We start from the raw sequence: 27,446 nt of genomic DNA, 5'->3' as shown, positions 1-27,446 counted from the left end.
TTGCCAAGGTGTCCAATTCGACACTTGAAAATACTCAAATTGTTACAACAACTGGATTATCCCTTAAGCCAGTACCAGCTATTTGCCACATGAGGCAGCAGAACAATTAGTAATAAAAGGTAAGATTGACTAAATATGTTAAAAACTTGAAGCAATCAGAAATCCAACTGATTTGATTGCTGATTGCTGAAAAATAAGCAATTAATGCAGTGAACTACAAGGCAGAGACGTATTTTCTATGCCTTCTGACCCTAAATGGCTGTATTATCATTTGAGAAATTGGAGCTGGTTCCTGCTGACATAATTGAGTTCCCGGGTGGAGCATTCATGTCAGGTGCAAGAAGGCTGCCTTCATTCATTATTCATGTTTGATCAAAGAGAGTGATCAAGTACCACTGAGGAATGCAAAGTCATAATAGTAGGGTGAAATTGGGTTTTATGATGGATGGTACTTCAATACCATTGATACGTAGAGGTTAAACTGGGATGTTTTTCAGTCATTTAGGAAAGGAAAATATAGAAGTGTAAACACAGCACTTCTCAATAAACTGCGATTAGCTAGTTTTTCATTATTAGACCCACAGTGGTGTGTGAAAACCACCGCTCTGACTTCTGCAGGCTGAAAGATTTATAGGCTAGCTGCTCTATTCTCCTGAAGCAGCAGCCCGTGCAGCCACACCATGGCAACAATGGCCAACAGCTTTCCACTGGATAAGAAGATACCCAGTGTTTAGAGTTGAATACCTGTCCATCTGTCCCCACCAACATGGCCGCAAGCAGGGCTTTTCAGCACCTCTGTCACACACGCTGAGGTATCTAATTCCTACACATACGAATACACGGAGGCTGAACAAAGCAACCAGAGACCTCACGAGGATTAAAGACAAGAGTTTGGTGCAGAAATATTTTATAAGCCAAACAGAAGTGGTATTCCAGGAGAGTGTATTAGAAGCAGAGGATTACACCGTGCATATTGTGTGAGTTTTAGAGCTGTACTGTGGTGATAAGGCCTATGTTGGCTTCAGAGACAAGAACCTGCATTATGTGGAAGACAGGTGCTGGATGTTAAATACGTTTATTAAGGATAGAACAATTTACTGCATTGCAATGTTTACACTGATATGTGATGAATAACAGAACTTGATCAGATTGGATTTATTTAAAAAACACTGAAAAACAGTCCTTCAAAAAGAATAAATTGCTAAGCAAAAAGCTGTGTGGTACAGTTTTGTCTGTATCACTAAGTTAAGCTGTTTTAAAGTGTTCGAACGCAGCATCTGAGACTAGGTGAAATTATTTTATTAAGCTTCAGTTTTGATAATATTATTAGATATTGTGTTTTATTTTTACCAGATTAACATTAAAAAACATTCCTTTTCCAACAAAATGTTTTTTTTCTGCATTTAACTATATAAAAATGAAAACAAAATGAAAGAAATTCAGTCATTGGTGTCAATTATCTGAATTACTAAGCTATGACAAAATATAGTTAAATTACTAGTTCACTGCTCCCCATCACTGAACCCAAGTTATTAGAATATTGAAAATGAATTCAAGTAATCTCAGGCCATGAAATCCTTGTAACTTTGTCCCAGTGGTGTGCAAAACAGAATTTCCGTTGGATTGAGGCCTGGACTTTGCCCGCGTCATTGCAACACTTTGATACTTCTCTTTGTCAGCCATTCTCTTGTTAATTTGCAGCTGTGCTTGAGATCATTGTTCGGTTGCATGACCCAGTTTTGGCTTTAGCTGTCAGACAAATTGCCTCACATTTGACTTTATAATACTATAATACAGAGAAAGTCATGCTCTGTTCAGCCATGTGGCTGCAAAATCATCACTCCTCCATCACCATGCTTGACAGCTGGCAAGAGGTGTTGTACACTCCAGTCTTGCTGGCAATACGTCCAAACAAGCCATACATGTTCAGTCCTTTTCTAAGTGTACTGTCATGAGCTTTAGCCCTGAACATGATAACTGAGGCCTGTAAAGTCTGTCATGAAGCACTTGGGTTTTTATTGCAGTGTCTCTGAGCATTACACAGCTCGACCTTGGGGGGAATTTGTTAGGATATCCTCTCCTGGAAACATTGTAAAGTTGTGTTAACACCGACCTGACCCACAATGAGAGAGAGAGATGCTTTTAATCACTACCTTATTAACACAGTAAGCAGCTTTGTGTATTTGATTTGGCAGATTTTTGCACTGGATACCCTTCCTGACGCAAATCACAAGGGCTTTTGTGTCACCATGTGGAACTGAACCAGGGTGCTCATTAGGCAAATGTGTAACCCACTACACTATGGGGTTCCTAGGATGGGCAAATGACTAATAGAACAGAATTACTATTAGTAGAGCAAAAAGGTTAGCACAGCTAAGAGTTAAAAGCAATTTTTAGTAATATAAAATCAAGACTAAATGATACAAAATGAACCTGTGTCTGTGTAGTGGCTCAACCCAAACATATAGACATGAAAATAAAACAAAAATAAATAAATAAACTTTCAGTTTCATTTGTTTTATTTTATTTATCTCCCTTAAGTCTATCAACCCCAACTGACTTTCAAAAAAAAAACATTAAATGGACCAAAGTGAGGGCAAAAAGGTGAGCACGCAGAGAAAAAACACTGGCCTGTGACCAGTGAATCCTACGCACGGGTGTGAAATTTGATAGTGAGCCACGCAAGAGCACCTGGCAGGCAGACAGACAGGTTCAGGACTTTACTAGCAATGAGAAAAACGATCCCAATGCTGCATAAACACAGGTGTGCTTTCCTTTCAGGCTTGTTATACTGACGACGGGAGGACAGATGGACAAGACAAACGAGTGAGAAGAAGAAGCTTCCACTAAGAAATCACAAAGAAGTTTTATAGTGACATCTACTGTCCCTGTGTGCAATAATTTTGTTGCTATTGCTGATTACTACAGTGTTACATTCGCTGATATCTCCCTACACACTGTGCATTTCCTGTACAAAAAGCTTAATGAACGTTATCAACATGAGATAACGTTTACTGTGTTTATTTGCATGCTGCACAAGACTAAATGACTCGAATTTTGTTGTTGTTCAAAACATCTGTCTTGTATATTTAACTGTAACTGCCCTCCCTTCTGTTGAAACCTCACGCTTTGGAGAGATTTACAACTGCTCCTTAAGACTCTGCAAATGCCCGGTCAGATATTTAATCAAACTCTGTGCGTGACGGAGTGCAGACAAGCTTCTTTCACGGCTGGATGAAGAGGTAAATTAAATAGAGGCTTTACATTTCACTGAAAAGGTGTGTTACTATTACACAGTTATTAATATAAGAAGACTTTGTACTAATTCTGGAGGGAAGTAGCAAAACAAACATAATTCTAAGATTATTTTGTAGCTTAGTTTCCTGGGTAACTCAGTAATTCTTGTTTTATGGCTTACAAAAATGTATTAGGGCAACTATAGGGCGACATATTTGGACTGACATGTTTTTGCTTGTTGCCAATAGCAAATCTTTATTTTTGCGTCAAATAAAATACATTTGAAAACTTTCCTGGCAACAACATTTGCTAGTTTGCATTTTTACAATTTAGCAGTGAAGTTTTTTATTGGTAAGAATAGTACTGAACAGTATTACAATTACACAGATGAGAGTCTTGATTGTGAAATATTTCACTAGTGAATATAAAAATACTTGTTTTTGTATCACAACAATATTTAAATGCTAACAAATCTCAGCTAGGATTCTCTCTCGTGAATCTCACTCATCAATCTCATCATTCTAATGTTTTGTACACATCAACAGGCCATATGGGAACATGAGGAGGAGGCTTGGTGTAACTCAGGAGGCTTTGGATGAGCAAACAGCGCCTGCAGCTATGGAACCTCCCTGTCCAACGGTGAGCAATGCTGATATCAAAACAGTGGGTGGTGTGTGGCATTCATCCTTGCTGTATGATTTCAGAATAATTCTTCCCACAGTGTGTTATGTTGCTTTGAAGGAATTTGCTGTTTGTTTTGAAATGATAGTATGCATTAGTTATACAAAAAATTTAAAAAAAAGATTTTTTTTTGTGCTTGAACAGAACAAAAAAGGGAACAAAATGTTGGTAAAGGAAAGTATAATTTAACCAGTGAGTTTAAGCCACCACAGAGGACTGTGGTGTTAATAGTCGTAGCTGCACCATGACTGGTTTGTTGTCAGTGTTAACCTCCTCTTGCTATGATGGGTCCAAAGAGTCAGTTAAGATTAGCACTTGTCATTTGATTAGTGAGGCTGGCTGGAAACACTCCAGCCATTTCAATTAAGTCTGTAGTATTTAGTCATCACAGTTTATCTGTGAGGGTGATTCTCCAGGCTGATCTTCTATATTACATAATCTCCTTAGTGGAGTCCTCAGTCCACAGTATGAACACTGGAGTCTCTCTATCATCCAATCCAGACCAAATCCTTAGTCTACTGAAGGGAAGTGTGTACAGAGGAATAAAGACTTAATTACTAGCACGTTCGACACCTAAAACCTCAGTTCAAGACCTGTAGGTTCAGTTATGTGAAAAAATAGGTTAAAAAATCATCTGAAAATTGATGATCTTACAAAATATTTGGACAAGCAATTACTAAAGTGTATACAGACAAGGGAATATGCAGTAGATGACAATATGATTATAGCATCACAAAGAAAGTGGCTTATTTAATCATTTACTTAAAAAAAACAACAAAGATTTATAATTCTTGTATTGGAAAAACTGAGTACCTTTGGCCTAAAACGCTATTATAACCCTAGCATGAATCTGTTCTTTTAGATATTTATATATTTACAAGATCTTCTTTATCAGTCTTTTACTGACTTGGTGCCCCATACTGCAAGGGTCATTGTTTCATCTGCAACACTTTGAAGACTTGAAGCTACCTGATTCTTGAGGCTGTGAAACAACCCCAAATGACAATATTTCCAGTTTAAGACTTTACAGCTGGTATCCTTGGTCTGCACCAAACATATCTAATTTTATTGTGGCCAGAAATTCCAGTCTTCATTCATCTTTCTAGAGTAGCTATGTTAGAATTTGCGTATGTGTTTACTGGCAAAAGGGTTTTGTGTTGAGGGATTTTGCAGACTGCCAAGCTTTCTTTTTGCTGGTGTGCCTCCCATGCAGGTCGAATTTGTGCAGGCTCTCTGATTGCAGTTTGACAGCAACAGTTTCAAATCTTACCTACAGAGTCTGTGATGAAATTTTGAGCTTTTTGGAGTCTTTGCATCAAATGGCCCTCTGTTGATCTGAATGTGTGTGGGCAGCCAGTACTGCACAAATTGTCAGTATTTTGAAATCTATGCCATTTGTAGATGATTAATAATCCTTCCCTATATTCACAAGAAAGTGAATCTTGGAAAATTAGATTTCTAATCTTTTTTTCCATGGTTGAACAAAGATACAACATAACGGGATACAGCAGTCATATAATCTGCATCTTAAATCCTCCTGGATGAGCATGTCACTTTAGCTTCCCTAACATTATACTTTGACTTGTGTAAGGGTTTTATATATAGTACTCTGCAATGAAGACACCTCTGCTGCAATATATAGGATTACAGACCAGATGTCGTTACCTCGCTATAAGATTACGAGGCTGAAATGTCTAATCCGTGCTACCTGACGTGCACTTTGAAATCCTGTCACCCTTAATGGGCAAGCCAATGCATTCTAAGCATATGGGCTTCTGAGATAGTATTACCTAGATCATGTGCACAAGATGAGTAGTTCCCAGCTTATGTTCATTGTCATTTCAAACAAAGTATTCAGTCTCTTAGCAGTGAGTAAATAGTGTAGCTGTTGAATGCAACTGAGAACATTCGCTAGTAAACAGCAGTTAAATAAGCTAAAATCAATATTTTTTATTTACAGTGTTTCAAATTACGGTGTAAAGCACATTTCTTTCACCATAGAACAGCAGATTGTCAACTGAATCTGTGGTTCTGCTCAGCATTAATTAATTTTCAGCTCGTTGTTTAGCTTCTGCCCCCACAACTTAACTTCGTTTGTTATGCCCCTCGTGGTGTTGTTTTAAGGCTGCTGCAGGCAGTGAGAAACATTTCCAAACAGCAAGCAGTTGAGGAGTAGTCGTTGAAGATAGTGGAGCAACTGCCAAAAGAGAAACACTGAGAGATTCTTCTGGTGGCAGGTTATGGGTGTTAGAGCAATTAATGTTATCAGCAAATGCTATAAAGCTTTGCTAGCAAGCTGTCATAAGTAGGGGAATTTGCTATAGAGATGAAAACTATGTTATGTATAACGCTGTAAAGATGTTTGCTGTTGAGTGTTTGGGAAAAAAAGTCAGTGGTTTCAAGTTAAAGCAAGTATACATTTCAAAAACATTGAACCTGCCAGAACATAATGTTTATTTGACAGCTTTATAAGCTTGCTGCATTATTGTTTTAAACCCTTGGGGCATCCTGGTGGATGGAGGATTTAAGACACTGACCATGCAGTCTGTCAGTGTTCAGCTATCCTTCCTTTCCGGCATTTCGCCTTTTATATATCTGCTGTCCCTGTTGAACAAAAGAGATGAGAAATTACACTTATAATATATTTAAACTAGCCAATAAATTATAATATAGTTTGGGCACAAAATTCTATCAGTCAGAAGGCAATTTTACCTGTGAGATTTCACAAATAGTCATGTGGGGAAAAAATATGTTTTCCCAGGATTCTTTGTGGTCCTGTGAGAAACAAAACAGCATGATTCAACAGCACCTTCTATATAATATTTATTCAGTTCAGTAATGTTTGTGGGCATTTGTTTATTCACAGCTTTCTTAAGGTCCCATCACAACATTTCCATCGGGTCGAGATCTGGACTTTAACTGGACAACTACAATACCTTGACTCTCCTTATTCAGGCATTCTGTTGTAGACTCGCCTGTGCGGTTGGGATCATTGTCATGTTGCATGACCCAGATTGGGCCAAACTTTAGCTGTCGGACAGATGGTCTCACATTGACTCTAGAATACTTTGGCATACGGAGGAGTTGCCCAGCTGATGCTGATAGATACCAAATCACACTTAACAAACATTTAACTGAAGCCAATAAAGTGTGAGATGAAGCACTAGGGTTTTGTGCAGTTTCTTTCAGCATTCTACAGTCTGACCAAATTTCCGAGGAAGATTTTGGAAAGTGTCTTGAATATTTTCCACACGTGAATAAACGTCTCACTGTAAAATAATGGATTTCAAATGCTTGAAAATGGCCTTAAACTGCTTTGCAAACTTATAATCTTCCTCTCAGTGACTGAGTTGTCTCATTGTGTCCTCATTTTTTTATAGATCAAGTCCTGAGTAACCCAACCTTAAGTGTTCATTAAGGTGTTTGTCACATAGATATAAAATAAGCTCAGAGATTAAGCGGGTGTTATAGACAGGGTGATTAGTTTATGTAAAAATGTAGTTTGTTGTTGTTCTGGTTTATGTGCTGAAAATCTAATGTGTTAGACTTGTACATAGTTAAACATATATGATCAAATAATGTTGAATCCTGGATATGGATTTGTAAGCAATGAAATTTGAAATAAGGGGGTAGGAACAAGAAAAGTGTAAACTTCATCCTACTCCTTTTCGAGCACATGCATTCTGTAGACATAGATATATACATGAAAACTTGATGATTTTTAAGTTTTGTTTTTTGTCTTTTTCTGTTGTTATTTCAATTATATTTGCATGTTCGAAATAAAATCATATCTATCTATCTATCTATCTATCTATCTATCTATCTATCTATCTATCTATCTATCTATCTATCTATCTATCTATCTATCTATCTATCTATCTATCTATCTATCTATCTATGTGCAGCAACAGTTGCTTCTCTAAAATCACTGCTGATGTCTTTTCTTCTCTGCAATGTGTTAGCACACATCTGAATGCTCTGGACAGCAAACTGCCAAATTTTCTGCTTTTATAGAGGTGCTCATATTTGCTGATAATCAGTTAATCAACTACATTTGATTAGCAGCACCGGCCTCTTAATTTCTATGGAAGTATAACTATCTTTTTGGCATGACTGTAGTCACATACATATTTGCTCAGCAAAAGTACATTTTTTGCAGAGCAAAAGACAGATTAATCAAGCATTCTAATAATGTATTTCCTAGTGCTAATTAAATTAAATACTACTTTTCTTCATTAGATTAAAAAGTGAATGCTGGAATTTTAGCTATTTCAGTATTTTCAGGGTGTGACATTGCTACTGTTACTAAAGAAACTTGATACGTCTTTCACTTCTTTCAAATACTGCAAATTTTAAGCTTTTATAAGCAGTTGTTACTATTTCTAGCAGGTGTCCATGGCTCAAAGTCAAGCTCCATAAAGGTGTGCAGGAGGTGATTTGTACCCATGCAGCGTCAGTATGGTTCACACAAGCCTTCACATTGGAGAAAATGCTTTGTCAACACACTGTGTTTATCGGTAAGGTGACAGTGTCATCGGGGAGAGGGCTGAATGTTGGGAGGGAGGAGATATGGATGATGGATTGAGGGCTGCATGAAAGGGCAGAGGGAGGGACGTTATCCCTCTGGTACCTTGTCGGTACTCGTGAGACAAGTAACACTGCAGTAGCTGCAGTCCACGTCATCCTGGAGCTCATATCTCAGGCATTTACCGCCCCTTTCCTCGTTTCAGTGACAAATCGTTTTGCAGAGGAATGCATCGATTATTTACCCTCTCAGCCTGACTCGTGGAGTATATGAACACCCCTCGCTGTCCATCTTCTTGTCCTTCTTTGCCTGTAGCAAATTCTATTATGAAGTGTTTAAGTGACAGGTCATGCTTCGGCTGGCTGCATTTTCAATGACATGTCCAGGATATAACAGGATCACACAAGAAAAAGATCCCTACATATCGAGAATGTTGACCTAGCTGGGTGATGTTTGCACATGCAACTCTCTGTGTGGCCATGCTCTATGTGCATGGATTTCCCCTAAGTTAATATTTATGAATGTACATGAGCATGATGTTCATGTGAGAACACATAATGACATGCCAAGAGGTGAGTATTGATGATGTATGGGAAAGCACAGACTGTAAAGTCTTAATAGTTTTCTGTGACCTTGACGCCATGTGCCTATGCCTGAAGTAGTCCTGCTCAGTATTACAGGGGCTCAGGAGACAGCCGATTCCTGGCTGCAGCAGAGCAAAAATGAGATGAAGGAAGGATTTCTGGTTTCCATCAACTGGTTTTATATACAGTAACATATTAATCAAACTATGCTGCCAAACAAGATGACATTCTGAGAAAGTGCAAGGTTATGTTCAATTAAACTATACCAACTAGTATAACATCTCTGTAATTAAAGTATTTGAATTTCAATTGGACTTTAGCTGCTTTATTAATCTGACAAAATCTCAGTTTGCGGAAGGTGCAAAGATATTTAAGTCTTCACACCCCAAGGGGAGAGTGCAACCAGAATGTACTAAATCCCTGTGGAAAATTCAACCATTTATCAATAGAATTCATTAAAATATGTGTTGTAATTCATATTTTTCACAAACTAGAATTGGCACATTATAGATTTGCATCACATGTTTGCAGAACCATTTTAAAAAGCGGATTTCTGTTAAGATTTAGAAAACAGTTGTGACAGTTTTGTCAATGGCAGGTGAAGTAATAGTTCACATCTGTGTACATGTGTAAATAAAAGGAAGGTGAAGCCCCTAGGATGATATGTTCTTCTGCTTAGGGTAATGAGAGCTATGGCAAGTGTTGTAACAGGGGAAGAATATGGTTAAATTCCAAGGTGAGGGTGCGTTGGATGATCCTGTATGTGGGTGCTTACTCTGCAGGAAAGGAGGAAAAGAGTGGGTCCCATACTCCCTTTGCCTCATCAAACAGCGATTGGCTCCTGCGGAGTAAATCTCCTATCACAGAGCTTACCTATCTCCAGTGGTGGAGGAGGGAGGAGGGAGAACAAAGCCAGGTGACCCCCACATTTAAAGTACAGTGAGTTCGCTTTACGTGTGTTTTAGTTTGCCTGTGTTTGCGTGTGTGCGATTGTGTATGTTTGTGAGTATGTGTGGGTACCTCTGGCATCTCTGGTTTCGTATTCGGTGTTAAATTACCCAGTGGGAGCTTTAATAGAGCTAGAGACACTCTTGATTGTGAGTCTGGATAAGGGAGAGTGAAGGGAGTGAAGGGGAGCAGAGCGGAGCTGCCAGGCAGGATTAGAGAGGACACAATAACTTCTGCAGAGCGGGGACATGGGTGAGTGGTACAGGCATCTGCACACAGCTGGATTTAAACTTTTAACTTTTTAATTGAAAATTTGGATGTGATTTGGGAGCGCTTTGATGTTCAGACCTTATTAAGGTAATAATATCATTTGTCGTGTCTTTCAATGTCATCTCGGTGCGAGATAATGCTGAGTTAACTCAGTTTTAAGGTTTCTGCAGCAAAAATTTTTTTAATTGACTCAAATGTCTGAGATCCAAGAACGTTGTCCAAAAAAACACTTTTTTGTCCGTTTTTTAATTGGGCTCAGTAACTCCTTTCCTAACATATTTCAATATATCATTTCAGTTGTTTGCATAACCTCTATATAATATTCTTACAAAAGAACAGGCTGTTACATTATCTGTTACATTGCAAGTGGAAACTGAGTCCCAAGTCTGTCGTGGCCCTTGGTGTCTCGTGGACACAGAGGTTCCATCCTTCGAGCGTGTGTCAGGATTTGGTTACCTGTCCGAACCAGACAAATGGAATGATAAACAGCCTCTTAGAGATAAGGTAAATGTGATGCTGATAGACTATCCTGAGGCTGAACAGCATCTGGATGGATTAAACAAGTCACTAGTTAGGTACTTACAGACAAACATTTAGATACTGAGACAAAATAAATGTGCTTTGGTTTTGATGAATCTCAGAAAGTTCAGATGTTTTTCTATAATGAAACAGTTTTGCCAGACATATCAGCAATAATACCATCCATACTCCGTGTAAGCATTTTCAGGGCCGAATTTGCCGAGTTTGTGTTTTCGTTTAGGTTATGGGAGAGAATTGGGGGGGGGGGATAACTGTACAAGCAAAGTATCAGATGGCTGGCACTCTGCTTATCTAAACAGGAGCTGACAGAGGTGTATTGCAGCATTTGTCCAATTTCACAACATACCTTTTTCCCACCCCTATTTCACAGATTACACAGAGGTCTGAACCCAAAAAGTAGTGTACAGCTGCCTGAATGATAACCAGGAGGAGGGAGCCCCTGCCAGGATCTTCAGCGTGGCACCAGCTGTGGTGTCTCCTCTGTCTACAAAACAAGGTTGATAGACAGAGCTGTGGCTAGTGACAAGACAGGCAATGGAGGTACCACTTGTTAATTTTGAAAACATGGATGATGTTGGCATCAACCTGGGAGACCCAAGCGATTCTGGGTACCCAACCTCACCCACATCAGAGGCCGCTGATCAGAACCTTTTAACCCAGCGTTTGACTTCTCCTCAACAGTTACCACACAGAGGACGACACAGCCATCACTCTGGTGCAGAGGGGCTCTCACCTTCCACTCCTCTTACACTGACCACTAAAGCCAACTCCAGCAGTGGCAGTTTGATCTCTAATCTAAAGCTCCTGATCAACAGTGAGTCTCCCACCGACAGTGTCTTCAGTAAGATGCCGAGGGATTATTACGAGAGTGAAGATTTGTTTGAAAAGCACTGCATGGAAGAAAAGGATGAGAAAGTTGTCATCAATATTTCAGGACTGATGTTTGAGACCCAGCTCAGCACCCTGAATAAGTTTCCAGAGACACTGCTTGGAGACCCTATGAAGAGGATAAGCTATTTTGACCCAATGAGAAACGAGTACTTTTTTGACAGAAACCGCCCATCTTTTGATGGGATTCTCTACTACTATCAGTCGGGAGGGAGAATCCGCAGACCAGCCAATGTACCTTTAGATGTATTTGCTAATGAAATTGTTTTCTATGAATTGGGTCATGAAGCGATGGAGCAGTTCCGTGAAGATGAAGGTTTTATCAAAGAGCCAGAAGTTCTTTTGCCCACCAATGAACTCCAGCGACAATTTTGGCTACTGTTTGAATACCCAGAGAGCTCCAGTGCGGCCAAATCTGTTGCTCTGGTTTCTGTCCTTGTTATTGTCATCTCTATCTTCATATTCTGCCTAGAGACTCTGCCAGAGTTCAGGGAGGACAATGACTTTATTCCAGGTGTAACCCAATTCATCAATGGCACCCGAGAAGATGCTAACCTTCATCAGACCACTAAAAACCTGCTGGCATATTTCACTGACCCCTTTTTCATAGTGGAGACTATTTGCATAATTTGGTTCTGCTTTGAACTCGGTGTCCGCTTCGTGGTGTGCCCCAGCAAAAGTGATTTCTTCAATAACATCATGAATATCATCGACATCGTCTCTATTATTCCTTACTTTGTAACCCTGGGAACAGAGCTGGCTACAACACCTGATGACGATATGAACTCTAGTCAGAACATGTCTTTAGCGATCCTAAGAATCATCCGACTAGTGAGAGTCTTCAGAATTTTTAAGCTCTCCCGACACTCAAAGGGACTTCAGATTTTGGGCCAGACTCTGAAAGCCAGCATGAGGGAACTGGGCCTGCTAATCTTCTTCCTATTTATAGGAGTCATCCTATTCTCAAGTGCCATCTACTTTGCAGAAGTGGATGAGCCCCAGACACAATTTGTTAGCATCCCTGATGGCTTCTGGTGGGCTGTGGTGACGATGACCACTGTGGGTTACGGCGACATGTGCCCCATCACCATGGGAGGCAAAATGGTCGGCACTCTCTGTGCCATTGCTGGTGTCTTGACCATTGCCCTGCCTGTCCCTGTCATCGTGTCCAACTTTAACTATTTTTACCACCGTGAGACTGAGCAGGAGGAGAAACAGGTGATGGATGCAGCAGCAGAGGCTGCCCAGAAAATGTCAGCTGCAAATAAGTGTGGAAGCACACTTTCACTAAACAAAAGTAACAGCACCTGGCAGAATGAAAAGAATGGCATGCACTGATAAAGAAACTCAAGTATTTATTTATATAAAGGGCATAAAAAACAAATGGACAAAACAAACATATCCATTAATAAGATACACTGAATAATCAGTGTATCTTTCTCTCCGTTTTATACTCCAAACATGGCAGCATTTGTGCAGATAATTACAGTATTAAAAAGCACCGTGTGGTCCTGTGGCAACCGGGATAGGCTCCAGCCACCCTGCAACTCTGACTTAGATAAATGGTTATGGATAAATCTCTGGATGTATGTTTGGCGAGACAGTTTTCACAGAAGTTGTCTGCCTGCATGTGGATGTGTCAAAGTGCAATTACTACAACTACTGTCAGTTACCTTTATGAGCATGACTGAAAGGTATAACATATTATCTTTCATCCAGTGCACTTTGAAGAAAAATGTCATAGCTTATATGTACTTGAGAGGCAAATACTTAATCTTGGAAAATGTTATTGTTAGAGTAAATACTGTAACGACGGGATAGGCAGTTGCATAATGTCCTTCTGGACTGTATTAGCGGACTAAGTGACGGAAGAAAACAAATCAAAAATGATTTGGAGCAGCAGTAGAACTGGAAGTATATTCAGTACTCATATTACATCACAGTCCCATGTCAGTCTATACTTCATCATAATCAGCAGAATCTTGAGAGGACTTGGCATGATTTTCAAGGGCAGATGAATGTATCCAGGCAAGAGGACATCAGCACACACAGTGACTTATCAGCAAATCTATTCTTGTGGAGAAGCAGCACTTCTCCATATGACACAGCATAACAATATCTGTGTGATAAACAGTTGGCACATTAGCATGTCCGCCATAAATCTTCTAGATGGCTAAAGAATATAAATCAAATATAATAGAGTATAATGTAATACATGCAGTAGTTGCATGAAGAAGTTTCAGCTTTTAAAATCAACTTTTCTTTTATTATTTGGGATTTTGCTCCAAATTATGCACATTAGATATATGGATCACCTTCTAAAGTGTAATGTGAATTTACCCTTTAAAAACACATCAATCAAATGCACTTAATGCTTTTTTCCACATATCTCTTAAGCACTTTTGGAATTTTGCACCATCCACTGTTGGCAGGGGAAAAAAATGTGTAAAAATGTGAAAGAACATGTGTATTCAGTTTGTATCTGAGGGAGCTGGAGAAAGGAAAAAAAAAAAAATCGACTTTTGCACTCTTATTTGAACATATCTCCATTTGCCTTTTTTCTCTCATTTTTAACTGCATGGCATAGTGTGCTGGAATGAGGTTTACTTCTTGTTATCAGCAAATGAACATTTGAATATTTACTGTGGCTGAATGTACTGTAGTATTTTAACCATAATAGTAATGAGTATTGTATTCCATGTGATGGGAAAAGCCAATACCTTAAGTGGATTTGAGAAAAGAAGAGAACAAATGATAAATGTGCACAGTTTATTTGAATTGGTACTATATATGCATGCCACATTTTGACCTTGAAAATGTACTGTATGTAAGTTTATGAAACATATAAATACAGCTTGTACTAAAGTGTAAATGGATATAGTTGAAAACAGTTGGTACCTTTCTAATAACCTCACAATATGCAATAATGATGTGACACGTGGATGAAAAAAAAATGTATTTTTCACCCATGGGAAGAGCAATACCTGTAATTAAAATGCAATAAGGTGACATCAGCTGTCACTTGGGTACTCAGCACTTTACAGTGTCATAAAGCACTTAATATCTAAGGACTCTTACTGTGTGTCAACATTGTACAGTTCAAGTCATAATTTGCTGTTTTATTTATTCAGCAAAGAGTGCCTTTCATTAAATGTGTATTCTAAAAGTGTGAAGTTTCCTTTAGATAATTTCTTTTCTGGAATGAAATGCACCTATGTTTAAATTTAAATCTTTAAAACATCTTTTTTTCCCCCTGTGTTTAATAATAATGGTGATGAATGGAGGTGTAAGTCTCAGTGTATAGCTTTGGGCATGAATACTCATTAACGCCTCATGTTAGCTGTTATTAACGCCTACTCGTTGTTGGTTCTCTGCTGATATCATGATGGCATCCCTTTCTGTATCTTCAGGTTTCTATAAAAACTCATGACTAACACTGTGTCACATCACGAGACAGAAAAAGTCAGGCTGTTTTAAATATTGATGTATATCAAGACTGGAGGAGCAGATGTTTGGCATTGTGTGTTCTCTAAAAAGCCTATAAAGAATAGAATTTCTGTCAGAAATAGGTGTGAAGATCAAAAAGGGATTATCAAATTATAGAGCATTCTAAAAATGGAGGGATTTTGAGTCAAAAATGTGAAATAGAAACATGATTAGCTTTTCCTTTCTATTGGCAAAGCTCGTCACTGGATGGAGAAATCCTAATACTGTGTGCCTAACAATGCCTTTGACTGGGATCGTTTCTGAAGCAAAAGCACCAAATTAAATATGCAGACCTTATGAATCATTTATAAGACTATCTATCTTGGCTTCTAAGGCTAGGCACTGACTATTTAACTTGTTTTACTGTCCCATACAGTCACAGGAAGGAAACATTTTCAGTTGGTATGTGTAAATGATATCAAGGTATTATGCGTGTAGATTTTATACATCTAATGCATTTTTTGTTCTAAGTCTTGCCTCCATCAAAAAAGTAGTTGCAGTGTTTTCATGCTGAAACATACTGACTGTTTTATTACCGTCTGTTTGGAGCCCTGTTAGTGTCTCTAGTTAACACTCAGGTCAGCGGGCCACCATTCTGCCCCGCTGATCACTGATTGTACAGTGATAGCCCAAAGACAAGGTCTGATAGCATTTTAGCATTTAACAGACAGGTGGCTCTGGCAAGGTCAAAGCCAATGTGAGGCTATCATTTATAATTCATTGGGTGTTTAATGAAGAGATCACATCTATCCTGCCTTACATAAAGATTCACCCCAAGAAATCCATTCAAAGCAGATGGTCCAGTCACTGTGACACAGCATACTGTACTGCACCCCTTAATGGATCTAAAAATATCACTGTTGCATGACTCTGTTTATCCTTTTACTCTCCAAGTTAGTGACAAGCTCTGTCTCATTGCTTTAAAAGAAAACAATGGACTGGTCTCACATGAAAGCTCAGACAGTGAGTCTCATATCAGTAGATTGGGTTACTGTTTTGTCAGCAGACACGTTAAGCCAATTTCAAAGCTGCACAGACAGCAGCCTGTGTACTGTAGTTCACACCCTCCTGAGGGCAAAGTCACTTGGACCTCTGCAGCTTGTGTTTGTAATAAAACTCTAAAAAGTCTCTAATTTTTTCCAGTGACTTGGATGCTGGAAGAAGCCCAGTAAAAACAAGGCTTGATGACCTTGTTGTTATAGAGTTTTGATCAAAGTGTGAAGGCAGCGCTGCAATGAGTGGCAATGCAATCCTCACAGCTTTAATATTGATTAAAGTTCTGCCACGTTCACCTACGGTATTACTTGAATCATTGATTCTGTGCCATGAGTTTGCTGACTGAGAACTTTTAGACATGGCTTCTGCATTACTCTTATAGATTCTTTATTAACTAAAGAACTAATATGATGACCTTAGAAAAACAAAACCAAAGAAGAGCTGCTTTATAACAAATAAGCAGTAGATTTTTGGCACAGGACAAACCAATCTTGCAAGGTACTCCATCTGCTCTCTCAGCACTCGAGGATGAAGAACAGACAGGTGGACGTACACCTCTTTTCAGTGGGGAGGGGATCAGGCATCCTGACACTATGTGATAACACGATGCTCCACAGATGGGGCTTTGTTGGGAAATCCTTCTCCTTACCGTTTCGTTGTTTTGTTTGTTCACCTATGCTGGAGATCATTTATGTTACATCTAAAATGTAATCATCACACATGAATCAACTTCCAGGTAATAATTAAAGAACCTCATATCTCAGTCCTCCTTATTTGGATAAGGCTGATGATATTTTATGTATTTGACTGTCAATAAATGTCATTAAAAAATTAAAACAATGAAAGGATTATAGTAAATGTTACTTAATATAAGGTAAAGATCATATAACATTTAACATAACCCAAACAATTCCTTCTTAGCAAGTCTCTGCAACACTCTCTTATATAAAAGTGACGTTATTTCTGGTACTTTCTGAATCCTCAAAGTTTGGCATTTGGCAAAAACCATCTGGGTTTTATGTAGCCAGTTGAGGTGGTTCGGGCATCTGACAAGGATGCCCCCTGGGCGCCTCCTGGGTGAGGTGTTCCGGGCATGTCCCACCGGGAGGAGGCCCCGGGGCAGACCCAGGACGCGCTGGAGAGATTATATCTCTCGGCTGGCCTGGGAACGCCTTGGTGTTCCCCCGGATGAGCTGGAGGAGGTGGCTGGGGAGAGGGAGGTCTGGGCTTCTCTGCTTAGGCTGCTGCCCCCGCGACCCGACTTCGGATAAAGCGGATGAGGATGGATGGATGGATGGATGTTATAAAGCGACCATATTTAGGTGAGTTGGAGCTAACGAATTATTTTACGTTAACATTAGCAAGTTTAATGTTGAAGTAAAAAAAAAGAAATTGGGAACACCGCAACCAAGTAGTCTTTCCTACAAGACTTCTTCAAAGTCCACCAGCTGGGCCATTGTAATGGGACTAATGTAATTCTCAAGTCTGTGTGCCCACAAGACAATATCAGGGACAGACATGTTTGCAAATGAGAATTTTAAGTCGACCAGAAACAAAACATACCCCAGCGGGCTTTAAGCCTGGATTATAGTTAGTTGCGGACACAGTCACGGATAGCTCAGCGCTATAGCTAAGGTAAATTCCCCACGGACCCTTCCGCTCACCGTCCATTGATGAAATTTACGCCACTGTAACCCAAGTGGACCCCCGTGGACTCTGGGACACGGAAGTATAAAACTCGCTTTAGACTGTATAGATTTAACGTGCAGACACAGATCTCTGCTGATTATTCCTTTTTATTAATTGACTAGTTTATTTCAAAGATGTAAATATAACTACATTATATAACTACAAAAAACTATAAACAAAAACCAAGGCAAAACACAATGAGGCGTTATGGATATCTCTATATACCAAGGAGTTTTTTACATTCTCCAAAAGGAATAGAGTGGAGTTTACACGTTACATGCGGTTTACACTTTTTAAAATAAAATAATCCTAGACTTAAGCCCAACCACCTGGTGTTTAAACTGTCTGTCTGTAACGGGTAGCCAATCAGAAGAAAGCTGATTTCAAGGAAAAATGTCCTAAAGGGAAAGGAACTTAAACAGCTGTTTCAAGCATCTTACAGTATAAAATGAGGGTCTTCTTAATAAGAAGATTAATAAGAATTAGCTTGACCTCTGAGTTATGCAAAACTACTTTAGTGGAGTCCAAGAATTAAAAAAAATATTGAGGCAGAAATGGGCACATTAGGTCCACCTTAATTTAAACAGATGCCTTTTTAAAAAATAATTTCAAGGATGAGGAAAATTAGCAATAGCAACCAAATTCTTGTTGTGCCATGCTGTAAATGTGCTAGTTTTGGGCTGATAGTTAGCTCAAGTGGCCATTTTCATGAACCTGGCGGTTTATGCAAAATATACTGCCCTACTGAATAACATATACAAAAACAAATAAACTATTTATTTCTATTTTATTCTTATTTACTAAAATCTCTAGTCTCCAACTGTTAAGATTACTGAGCTTTACAGTAAAATTGGATGTACTGCTTAGATTTATGTTTTAAGTGAAATGGATTTCCTTCCCCTTTAACATCTACAATAAATGTGAAACTGTGTTACACATTAACAGATTCCCGCTTATAATTCCTTATCGGCATATGACTTCACGCCCCTCTGATCCTGATTCAGCATTCACAGTATAAGGACTTTGTTTCAGAAACCTCTTCAGTTGTTAAATGACATGATGATGAACCTGCATAACTCAGTTTCACTTTCTGGTGGCTGGCTTTCAATGCATCGTATACGCTATTATACCATTTAATCAAAAAGCCTCTAGGGTGTATTGTACAGCAGTATTATTGGCTAGAGATATTAATGTAATCACTGTATGCCCTAGTATCTGTTTATATGTGTTTTGTTAGCACAGCTCTGCATTGCCTGGGTAATACTCATCTATCATTTTAAGACTGGAGAGTCCCTTGACAGAGGATGAGTAATTATTTAAACAGATAAAGATTTACAGCAGGTAAATGCGCTGTGGCTGCTCCGCTGCACTGCGTCAACCCTGGAGGTCAATGACCAGACCTTGTGGGACGAAATGTGAGTCTCACATTTGTCCAGCTTAAGACCCATGAAAAATGAAAAAGGTGACCTAAAGTATCATGTGGGACCAGACAGTAATGCATTGCCTTGAAGACCACATCTGCAACAGCAGGGTTTTTCATAAAGTCAGGTTAGGGATCTGATACAGTCTGTTTGTGAAAAATTACTGGCCATGTACAGATGCAGTACCACTACATAGATAATTTACTAAATTTCTCCAAATATAGAAAGGTCAGCTGTACATAAACCAAAGCCGAAGATCTTAAGATAAAGAAAATAAGAACATTTGAGCAACTAACTGACCTCTTTCTATACTAATGTAAAAACAAATTTATCAAATGTAAGAACAAACAAGTACAGAGGCAGAAGAAGAAAATGATTTCAAGTTTTCTGAAATGATGCAATCATAAAGGCACAGTTCTGTGGAACTGAAAATGTCACGCAAACATGTGGATACCAAAAGTGAAACTATTTTGTATACTGTGGAACAACAAATTATGTAGGCTTACCATATTTTTGAATGCAAAAATATAGTCAAATTTATCGTTAAAGAAAACAAAACAAAAAACAAACCTTAATCTGTAAAGGTAACAAGTGAAAACAGCATCAAATACATATAGTATAGTCAAGCATACTATTTGTGACTAAATTTGTGCTGCAGCATGAAATAGCATGAAATGTATGAATGCAAAAATACATACTTACATATGTGTATTGAGATTAAATACTTATAAGAAAAGTAAACTACTCTATGGTTTGACAGTGAAAGGCTCCAGAACATGTTTTAAGAGGGACACCCAGTGGCTTCACTTTGATACTACAAACAGTATAAATGTATCAATCATTCCACCCTGAACAAAGAACAACCTACAAAATTACCATGACATTAATGCACATGGTGAGTCTATGTACCACAACAGTATCCCTAACGTTTGTGTGAATTTGTTTCCCGTTGTTCAGATTATGTAATAACACACTGATGAGCTAAAGGTTCATAAAACATGATGTAGCTTAGAGGCATGAGAGGCTCCAGTTTGGGATTCTGTTAATCTTTAATCACCTATACAAAGAGAAACTTCAGTAAGGTTATCAGCAGCCTGCAAAATTACCATAAAGTTAAATTAACAACCCTCTAAATTACTTTCAACAGAAACTGAGCTCTATAAGCTAGACCACCATACCAGTAAAGCACAGGTATTTGATTGTTGTAGGACACAGAATTGACTATGCTTCAGTATAGAAAAACTCAAAAACTTGCACAAATTAAATTGATATATGTCGTGGTTAAAACCTTTTCTTCCATTATAAAATCAAATGAAGGAATCTATGAGGCAATTAATCACTCAGAGATTATTAAACTACTGTCTCCTGTAGTGTATCTGCCACTAACGTGCCTTAACGTTACACCTTCCATGGACTTCCAGTAAATCAGCCAGATGACAAACTACTGATAAGAGTCAGCTGCAGACAGAAAGCCTGTTGATAAGTAAGCATAAGGGCTCGGCATGTTTTACAATTAAACAAAAAGAGTTTTTTCTGATCACAACCACTTCCTGGAAATATTTGACTGCAATACATATCAGTGCTCTATGCTTGGAAAACTGCAAGGGAAATGTTTACAAGATACAAGATTACAAAATCTTGGGAACTGTGTTATCAGATGTTGTCATAAGAGCGCCCCAGTCAGTTTACAGGAATTCTGTTGGAAAATGTTAATAGGCAAAGGTTTTAATGAAAGTAAAGAAAAGCAAATGCTGCAATGAGGTGCTCGGTTTTAAACTATAACAACAAAAAATGCGCATTTTTTGTTGTTATAGTTTAAAACCGAGCACCTCTTTATAGCACATTTTCCAAATGTTCCATAACGCGCGTTCTGGAACATTTGGAAAATATGCTATAAAAAGTGAGTGGAAAGTAAACAGTACAGTTAATATTGATCGTTAGCTAAGACAGTAGTTTCCGACCTTGGAAACGAAACGAGACACAATGGCAAATAAATGAGAGCAATGTTATTCCTCTACTACTACTGCTAATCATAATAATAATGCTATAATAATAATAATAATAATAGAAGTAGTCTCGTGATTACTTTTCCAAGAGATCTGTATACAAATAAATAAAGAGACAGACAACCACATGATAAAATCACATTATCACAAATCAAGAAAAACACGCGCAAGACTGGTTGAATGACTTAAATATAACAAGAAAATCACTACGATTACGTCATTTAAAAAAACGTCACGTTTTGTACTGCTTCCTCTAAATGCAGCCTCTGAAAGGAAGCAAAATGTCTTCCTGTAAAGATCGGACAAAGCACCCGGTGGATATATTGTTTTACAACAGAACCGAGAGCGAGGGTGAAACTGTAAACACGCGTTGAGTCTGACGTCGGCTTTGGACACGAATGCAAGCAGGAAGACAGGTGGTGTTTTCCCAGCTTCCCGCCCACTCCGCGAAGGAGTTAGGAGGAGGCTTTTTGAGCAGGCAGCCGGACTTTGGATCCATATAACTTTTTAAAAAGAACCTTAAGTGGTAGCCAGACTTGCACAGATCCTTGCAGAGATTTAACATATTTGCGGTGTGTGAAGGTGAGTCTACATTTTGGCCTACTGCTAATGGTACTAATGCGCTTCTTCTTCTTGTTTTGCAGTCTTTCTTCTTCCTCCAACTTGTTAATGGTATAAACCGCCTCTACAAGTTTACCGCTTGTAGTTTAAAGTAAAACATTTAACGAACACTTAAGAGCAACCTGGTTTCAGAAAGTCCCAGATTCGTATTTCTTTTTCTATTTAGCTTTCGGTTTTGCTGTTTATCAGATAAGGGAAGTTAAATATCTCCATACGGGTTATATGGAGCTACTTACTCTTATTTATTCCAATTTAACAACAGACTAAAAAATCATTTGCCATCTTAGTTGCAATTAATGATTATTGTGCCGACTACTTCCTTGCTACATTTATTAATTTGAGGGTCTAAATTGTTACAAATGTTTACATTTTTTGTTCAGTTTTGTTTTGTTTGTTACAATTGAGAAGATGGTACCATCCGTTGTCAGGTCATTTTGATTGAAATCGTATCCTTCAAAAGTGTTAAGGATGTGTTTTATATGTGGTGTTGTGTTTCACCTTTCAGAGTCCAACATGGAAACAGAGAAAGAAAAACAAAGGCCTCCTAACAGCCAGTTAATTTCCGTGCCTCCCAAGGATACAGCCCGTCTCCTGGAGGTATACGTAAAACGTAGCCTCAGCCTAAATGATGGCACTCATGGGCTTAAAGTGGCTGGGAGGAAAGAAAAATGGGTGACGGTGCCAAAAAGACAAAGACATCATTCCAGTGACCCCTCCCTTCACTTGGCCCCTTCACTTGAGAATGTGGATAGAAAAGAAATTGATACGTTCTATCCGGTTGAACATGTACCAAACCAACCCGAGAAATGTCCCGAAGAACCAGAGAAACCGACAAAAAAATCAAAAAAGATCAAGAAAACCTCATTTTGGAAAAATATAATTGGCTTTTTCACCCGGAAGGACAATGAGGATAAAGACGACGAGCAGGACAGTCCACCAGACATGTCCAATTCCTCTGAGACAGTAACTACCTGCTTGCCCATTACACCAGTCACTTTACCAAAGAAGTCAACGAGAAAAAAGTCCCTAAGAAGAAGATTCTCAAAAAGGCAGCTATCTCTGATAAAACCAAACAAACCTGCTGACATCACAGGAGTTGAAGGTATGCCTGTGGGAGAACTGACCTTATTTAATAATCAATGTCATTTTTTACATTTTTATAGTAAGCCAAATCACTGGAGTACAAAAACAATACACATTTAAAAATAACCAAATCTTCATTTTGCAGCTGTTGTCAGTGTAACACCAACAGACTCTTATTATGAGAAGGTGTCAGAGGAACTGGAAAAAATTGTCCATGAGGTCAAAGAAAAAGAAGAGGTTGCACCACTATCAGATGGTAAGAAACTGTTTAGTTCTCTGAATTTAAGTCATGTACATGTCAGTCAATTTGGCAACAAATTTGATGAAAGAAAAGTAAAACAACTTCTAAACCAAATGGAAGGTTTGTGCTAAAAATGTAACTATACGATACACTTAAACCCACATTGTTACAAATAGTAGACTGTGGTGTGAACAATGTTGTGAACTGCTCAGAGCATTAATTACACTTCTTCTTTATGTTTGGTTTCAGAGGAAGTAATTAACAGGATCATTGCTCTGATGAAGGAACAGGGTGATGCCATAGATGTCAAGGTTGGTATTAACTGTCAGTCTTGGAAAAGTAAAAATATTGAAATACTTTATGTTAAATAGTCTGCCTGTATATAATGCCTTGAATATAAACTGTTTTTAATTACACAGATCAAATGTGTTTTAACAGAAAACAAAAGCTAACTAATAAATCTCAAATTATTATAAAGATAACCATTACCAACTCCAGTGAAAAAGTACAAACTCCTTCACAAATTCATGTTCAAGTTCCTGTGTTTGTCTTCAATACTTAATGGGTTTTTGCGAATTTGTCATGGGCATTTACTTCTGCATGTTTTCTGTTTTTGCAATAAGAATAGTAGTAAACGAGGTCAACATGAGAACAGGAAGAGGTGTAAAGTTAAATATGCAAAGTTCTACTTAGCAGCATGTCAGCGTGGTGTTTCGAAACTACAGTTGTTTTTTTGTTTTTTCGTAAAACAGGTTCACACATTAAATAAGTATGGCTGCATTTGACAATACAAACTATTTAGAAATGTGATCAGGCATAAATACTAAAGATTTCATGACTACAGCTTCGTAAGTCTGAGGATTTGCTGCTTTTCTTTGTATTATTGGAACTGTTTTTGGTATATTTCAAAAACATTTGCACATGTAAATATGGCCTTAAGAGATATTATCCACATTTGAGCTATGAGCATTTTTAATTTTCTGACATTTTATAGACCAAACAATCAGTACAAAGAGAAAATAAATGGGAGGCTAATCAATAATGTAAATGATCATCAGTTGCACCCATCATGAATCAGACTAAAAGCTTTCTGTTCTCTCAGCTACAACTAATGATTGTGTAGGCTTCCTGATAAGATAGCCTTGCACTCTATTAAATTGCAATTGGCTTTTTATCCCATTTTGTATAACTGTTCAGTAGCTGTTGACTTGATGTTTATTTTAGTAAATCAAAAGCAGATTGTATTAATGGACAGTCCTCTTCTCCTTATGTCTTACAGATGAAAGATAACCCCACCCTGAGCTACTTCTTTCAGCAGATGACATACTCTTCCTTCCAAAAGCTTGCTGATGCATATGTTGAGAAAGAAGGTTCATCGACCCAAAAACCTCCAACTGTCTTACCAACAGCACCTGAGCTGGTCAAATTGGCCTTCACACTTGACTTCACAGCCAGGATAGCCGGACTCTCCAAACAGAATGTAGGCCACATTACTGGTCTGGGAAACCGTTATCTACAGGACCGATTTAAATACAGACAGGTAAGAATCAGATGTAATGGAGAGAGATAAAGCAAAGAGAGTCAACATTAGAAAGAAACAGCTTTCGTGTGGTGTTCTCATAATAATGAAACCATGTTATCAGTTAATTATTGATTAAAATGGGAATGCAAATGTTATTTTGCTTCAATTAATTTTTGAATGTATATCCCTAAAAAAAATGCTAAATATAGTGTAGCGATATTGTGTATTTTTAAAAATAACATTGAAAAAGTTTGTTTTATTTAAACTCTTATGTTCTCTTACAGGCATGCACAGATCATCCCTGGTCTGACAGTGATGACTGAGAAGCAGCCAAGCAGAAACATTGCTGCACATTCAAATTTGACAACCCCTCTTAGCACTGCAGATGTGGTTAAGGATGTATTGCACACCTGAGTTCCTCTTTACAAAGGGGATGGCCAAGAAATGCTTTAGGCCTGCAAAGAGACACATGCTGTAATCTATGTTAGGTTTTCTTAATACTGTTTTTGAGTGCTTGTTAAACTATAAATTTGCAACAGAATGACTGCTGAGAAAACTGTTTGGGTGTTGTTTGAGTGCATGAGTGTTGTCTTTCACATTAAAGTTCAACTGAGATATTACTAAACTACTAACAAACACAGCTGGTTTCGCAAAACTAAAAAACTGTGGCATTTTGCTAGGTTGAATTGTGTATGTGAATTTGTAAAAATGTGAAAGATCAGTGCAATTTTTTATGTATAAGCTAAATAACTTGGTGCAAGGTTCTTGAATATTTTGGTATTCTAAAATGTGACTGATGTTTGTTTTTCATGAATGCTGGCATTCATATTAAATACTAAAAAGATGTTTATATTTTTTTCATTGAGAATTGATGTATATCTAAAGGCCGGCTTAATTTAAGATCAACTTGATAATAAAAACAGCAAAAATTAAGACTTGCATCCCCTTAATTTGTTGGAAAAATAAGTATTGTGAAGAGTATTCAAGAAAATTCATTATCCTTCCACCACCTATGAAACAGAAGAATTAAGCTAATAGAACACATCAAACATCAGCCTGAGGCTATTACATACCTGCTCAAACCTGTTTAGGAGAGGCTAGAGATCTGTTTATTCCTGTTAGGAAGCAGGCTTCAAGAAATAAAGCCATCAGCTTCTGACATACATGGGCCACACCTCTTAACCTTTGAATTCAGGTGTTTTCAATCCCATTACCACAGCTATATAAAATCAGGCACCTAGCCATGCGGTAGACCTTTCCAAACTTCTGTGGAAATAAGAGCTCACCGAATTCCAGCATAGTACTGTAACGGGAGTTGCTCGTGTAGGTATAATGTGCAAGTGGCTCACTACTTTTGTCCATACAATGTATGCAGCTGCAGGTTGCCTTTAGACATGACCTCATGTCAAAGTAACAAAAACTTAGAAACTCTGTTCTAACAGATGAATGCAAGCTGAAGCAATAAGAAGACTTTGAGTCAGCCACACCTTTGTTTTACAGCTAACATATAACAACATATTTTAAAAGCTGTACAACCCTGACCATAAAACTGACTTGTTAAAACTACTGCAATTATAAATAAAGTATGTTTTCATCAGCTTTGCAATAAATAAAAAAAGCTTTACATTGACAATTCAAAGTGTATAAAGAATCTGTATACATTTGATAGTTTAATATATTTGGAACAAGCAAATATTAAATGGAAATCAACAGTCAGTATGATTAACATGCAGTGCTATGACTGTCTCAGTATCCTACTAAAAATAATGAACACGTGTGATTTTGTGCTGTGCTCTACAAAAAAACGAGAAAAAGATAAATGGAACTGCATGATGAACACAACACAGTTATGAGTGTTGTGTATGACATGAACCACTGAGATCTAATTTAGTGAAACTTGAAGCAAAGTAAGCCCACACATCAGCGTTAATTCTTTGAGTAGTTAGTCATTTCAAAGGCAGCGTTAAGAGATTACGTTGCTTACTTCGTTGACCTTAATTCGGGTATCTTATGTAAGGCAAAAGCAGGATGTGGAAGATGGCAGGTAGTGGAAAATTCCAGGTTACAGTTGAGTGACTATTTATGCTGTCATGCAATTTTAAAAAAATCATTTGCAAAAGATATATTGTGATGTGACTAATTACTCACTTCTAATTTATGCTCTTGCACCATTTTGGCTTGTGACAGGGAAACCACACAGGTAATCAATAATGACAGATCACTAAGGTTTCCATCCATGCCAGCTCCATTACTATTCAGCTTGTTGGGCAATCAAACATCTTTACAATGAGAAATAACTATTGAGAGCCCTGAACATTACACTAACTGTTGTTTGAAGCACATTACCAGTTTACGGACTTCTCCCCCCGCCTTCCCGTTGATCCTGTTCTCACAAGAGTCTTGCAGTAATTTTAAAAATTAAGAATTGTTGTGTCTGTATAGCTGCATTAAAAATCATACAATTTATAATACTATCAACATTTCATTGGCATTTTTTTCCCATGTTCCAAAAGACCCGTTTCACAAATTTCTATGTTTTTTGTTTTTCTCCTTGTGGCTGAATTGTTGTTACAGGTCTTTTATGTGTTTCCTAAACCTTAAACACACCAGTTTCAGTCTTGTTTTTTATTATTTTGTGTGGCCAACTTTGTCTGGTCTGGTTCATGGATTGTCCCTCACTGCTCACACCATTATGTGGTTTCAATTAT

At 38.0% G+C, this 27,446-nt stretch overlaps 2 protein-coding genes across 5 annotated transcripts; both read left to right on the top strand.

Moving 5' to 3' along the window:
* The first annotated feature begins 3,145 nt into the window (after positions 1-3,145).
* LOC116317794 (potassium voltage-gated channel subfamily A member 10) lies at positions 3,146-13,109 on the top strand. Of its 4 annotated transcripts, XM_039612526.1 has the most exons (4): positions 3,146-3,242; positions 3,783-3,876; positions 11,156-11,325; positions 11,467-13,109. In XM_039612526.1, exons 3-4 carry the CDS (start codon positions 11,320-11,322, stop codon positions 13,009-13,011), a joined length of 1,551 nt encoding a protein of 516 aa, XP_039468460.1. In that variant the 5' UTR covers positions 3,146-3,242; positions 3,783-3,876; positions 11,156-11,319; the 3' UTR covers positions 13,012-13,109. The 4 variants fall into 4 exon arrangements, with proteins under 4 accessions (XP_039468460.1, XP_039468458.1, XP_031592526.2 ...); XM_039612524.1 differs by having other exon boundaries at positions 11,156-13,109; XM_031736666.2 differs by lacking the exons at positions 3,146-3,242; positions 3,783-3,876 and adding an exon at positions 10,032-10,227 and having other exon boundaries at positions 11,156-13,109.
* Positions 13,110-21,531: 8,422 nt separating this feature from the next.
* Positions 21,532-25,671, top strand: LOC116317776. The gene is made up of 6 exons (XM_031736649.2): positions 21,532-21,853; positions 22,398-22,994; positions 23,121-23,231; positions 23,466-23,527; positions 24,496-24,756; positions 25,023-25,671. Exons 2-6 carry the CDS (start codon positions 22,406-22,408, stop codon positions 25,059-25,061), a joined length of 1,062 nt encoding a protein of 353 aa, XP_031592509.1. The 5' UTR covers positions 21,532-21,853; positions 22,398-22,405; the 3' UTR covers positions 25,062-25,671.
* Positions 25,672-27,446: the final 1,775 nt, after the last annotated feature.

The sequence above is a fragment of the Oreochromis aureus genome, linkage group 5 (genome assembly GCF_013358895.1).
Source record: "Oreochromis aureus strain Israel breed Guangdong linkage group 5, ZZ_aureus, whole genome shotgun sequence".
Classification (NCBI taxonomy): Eukaryota; Metazoa; Chordata; class Actinopteri; order Cichliformes; family Cichlidae; genus Oreochromis; species Oreochromis aureus.
This window is presented reverse-complemented; position numbering and strand designations above follow the sequence as displayed.

Excerpts from the sequence above, each read along its gene's own strand:
- LOC116317776 (XM_031736649.2), top strand. The coding sequence starts at position 22,406 with ATGGAAACAGAGAAAGAAAAACAAAGGCCTCCTAACAGCCAGTTAATT. Across the intron at positions 23,232-23,465 it reads GGTTGCACCACTATCAGATG|AGGAAGTAATTAACAGGATC; the intron begins GTAAGAAACTGT and ends GTTTGGTTTCAG. Across the intron at positions 24,757-25,022 it reads ACCGATTTAAATACAGACAG|GCATGCACAGATCATCCCTG; the intron begins GTAAGAATCAGA and ends GTTCTCTTACAG.
- LOC116317794 (XM_039612524.1), top strand. The coding sequence starts at position 11,320 with ATGGAGGTACCACTTGTTAATTTTGAAAACATGGATGATGTTGGCATC.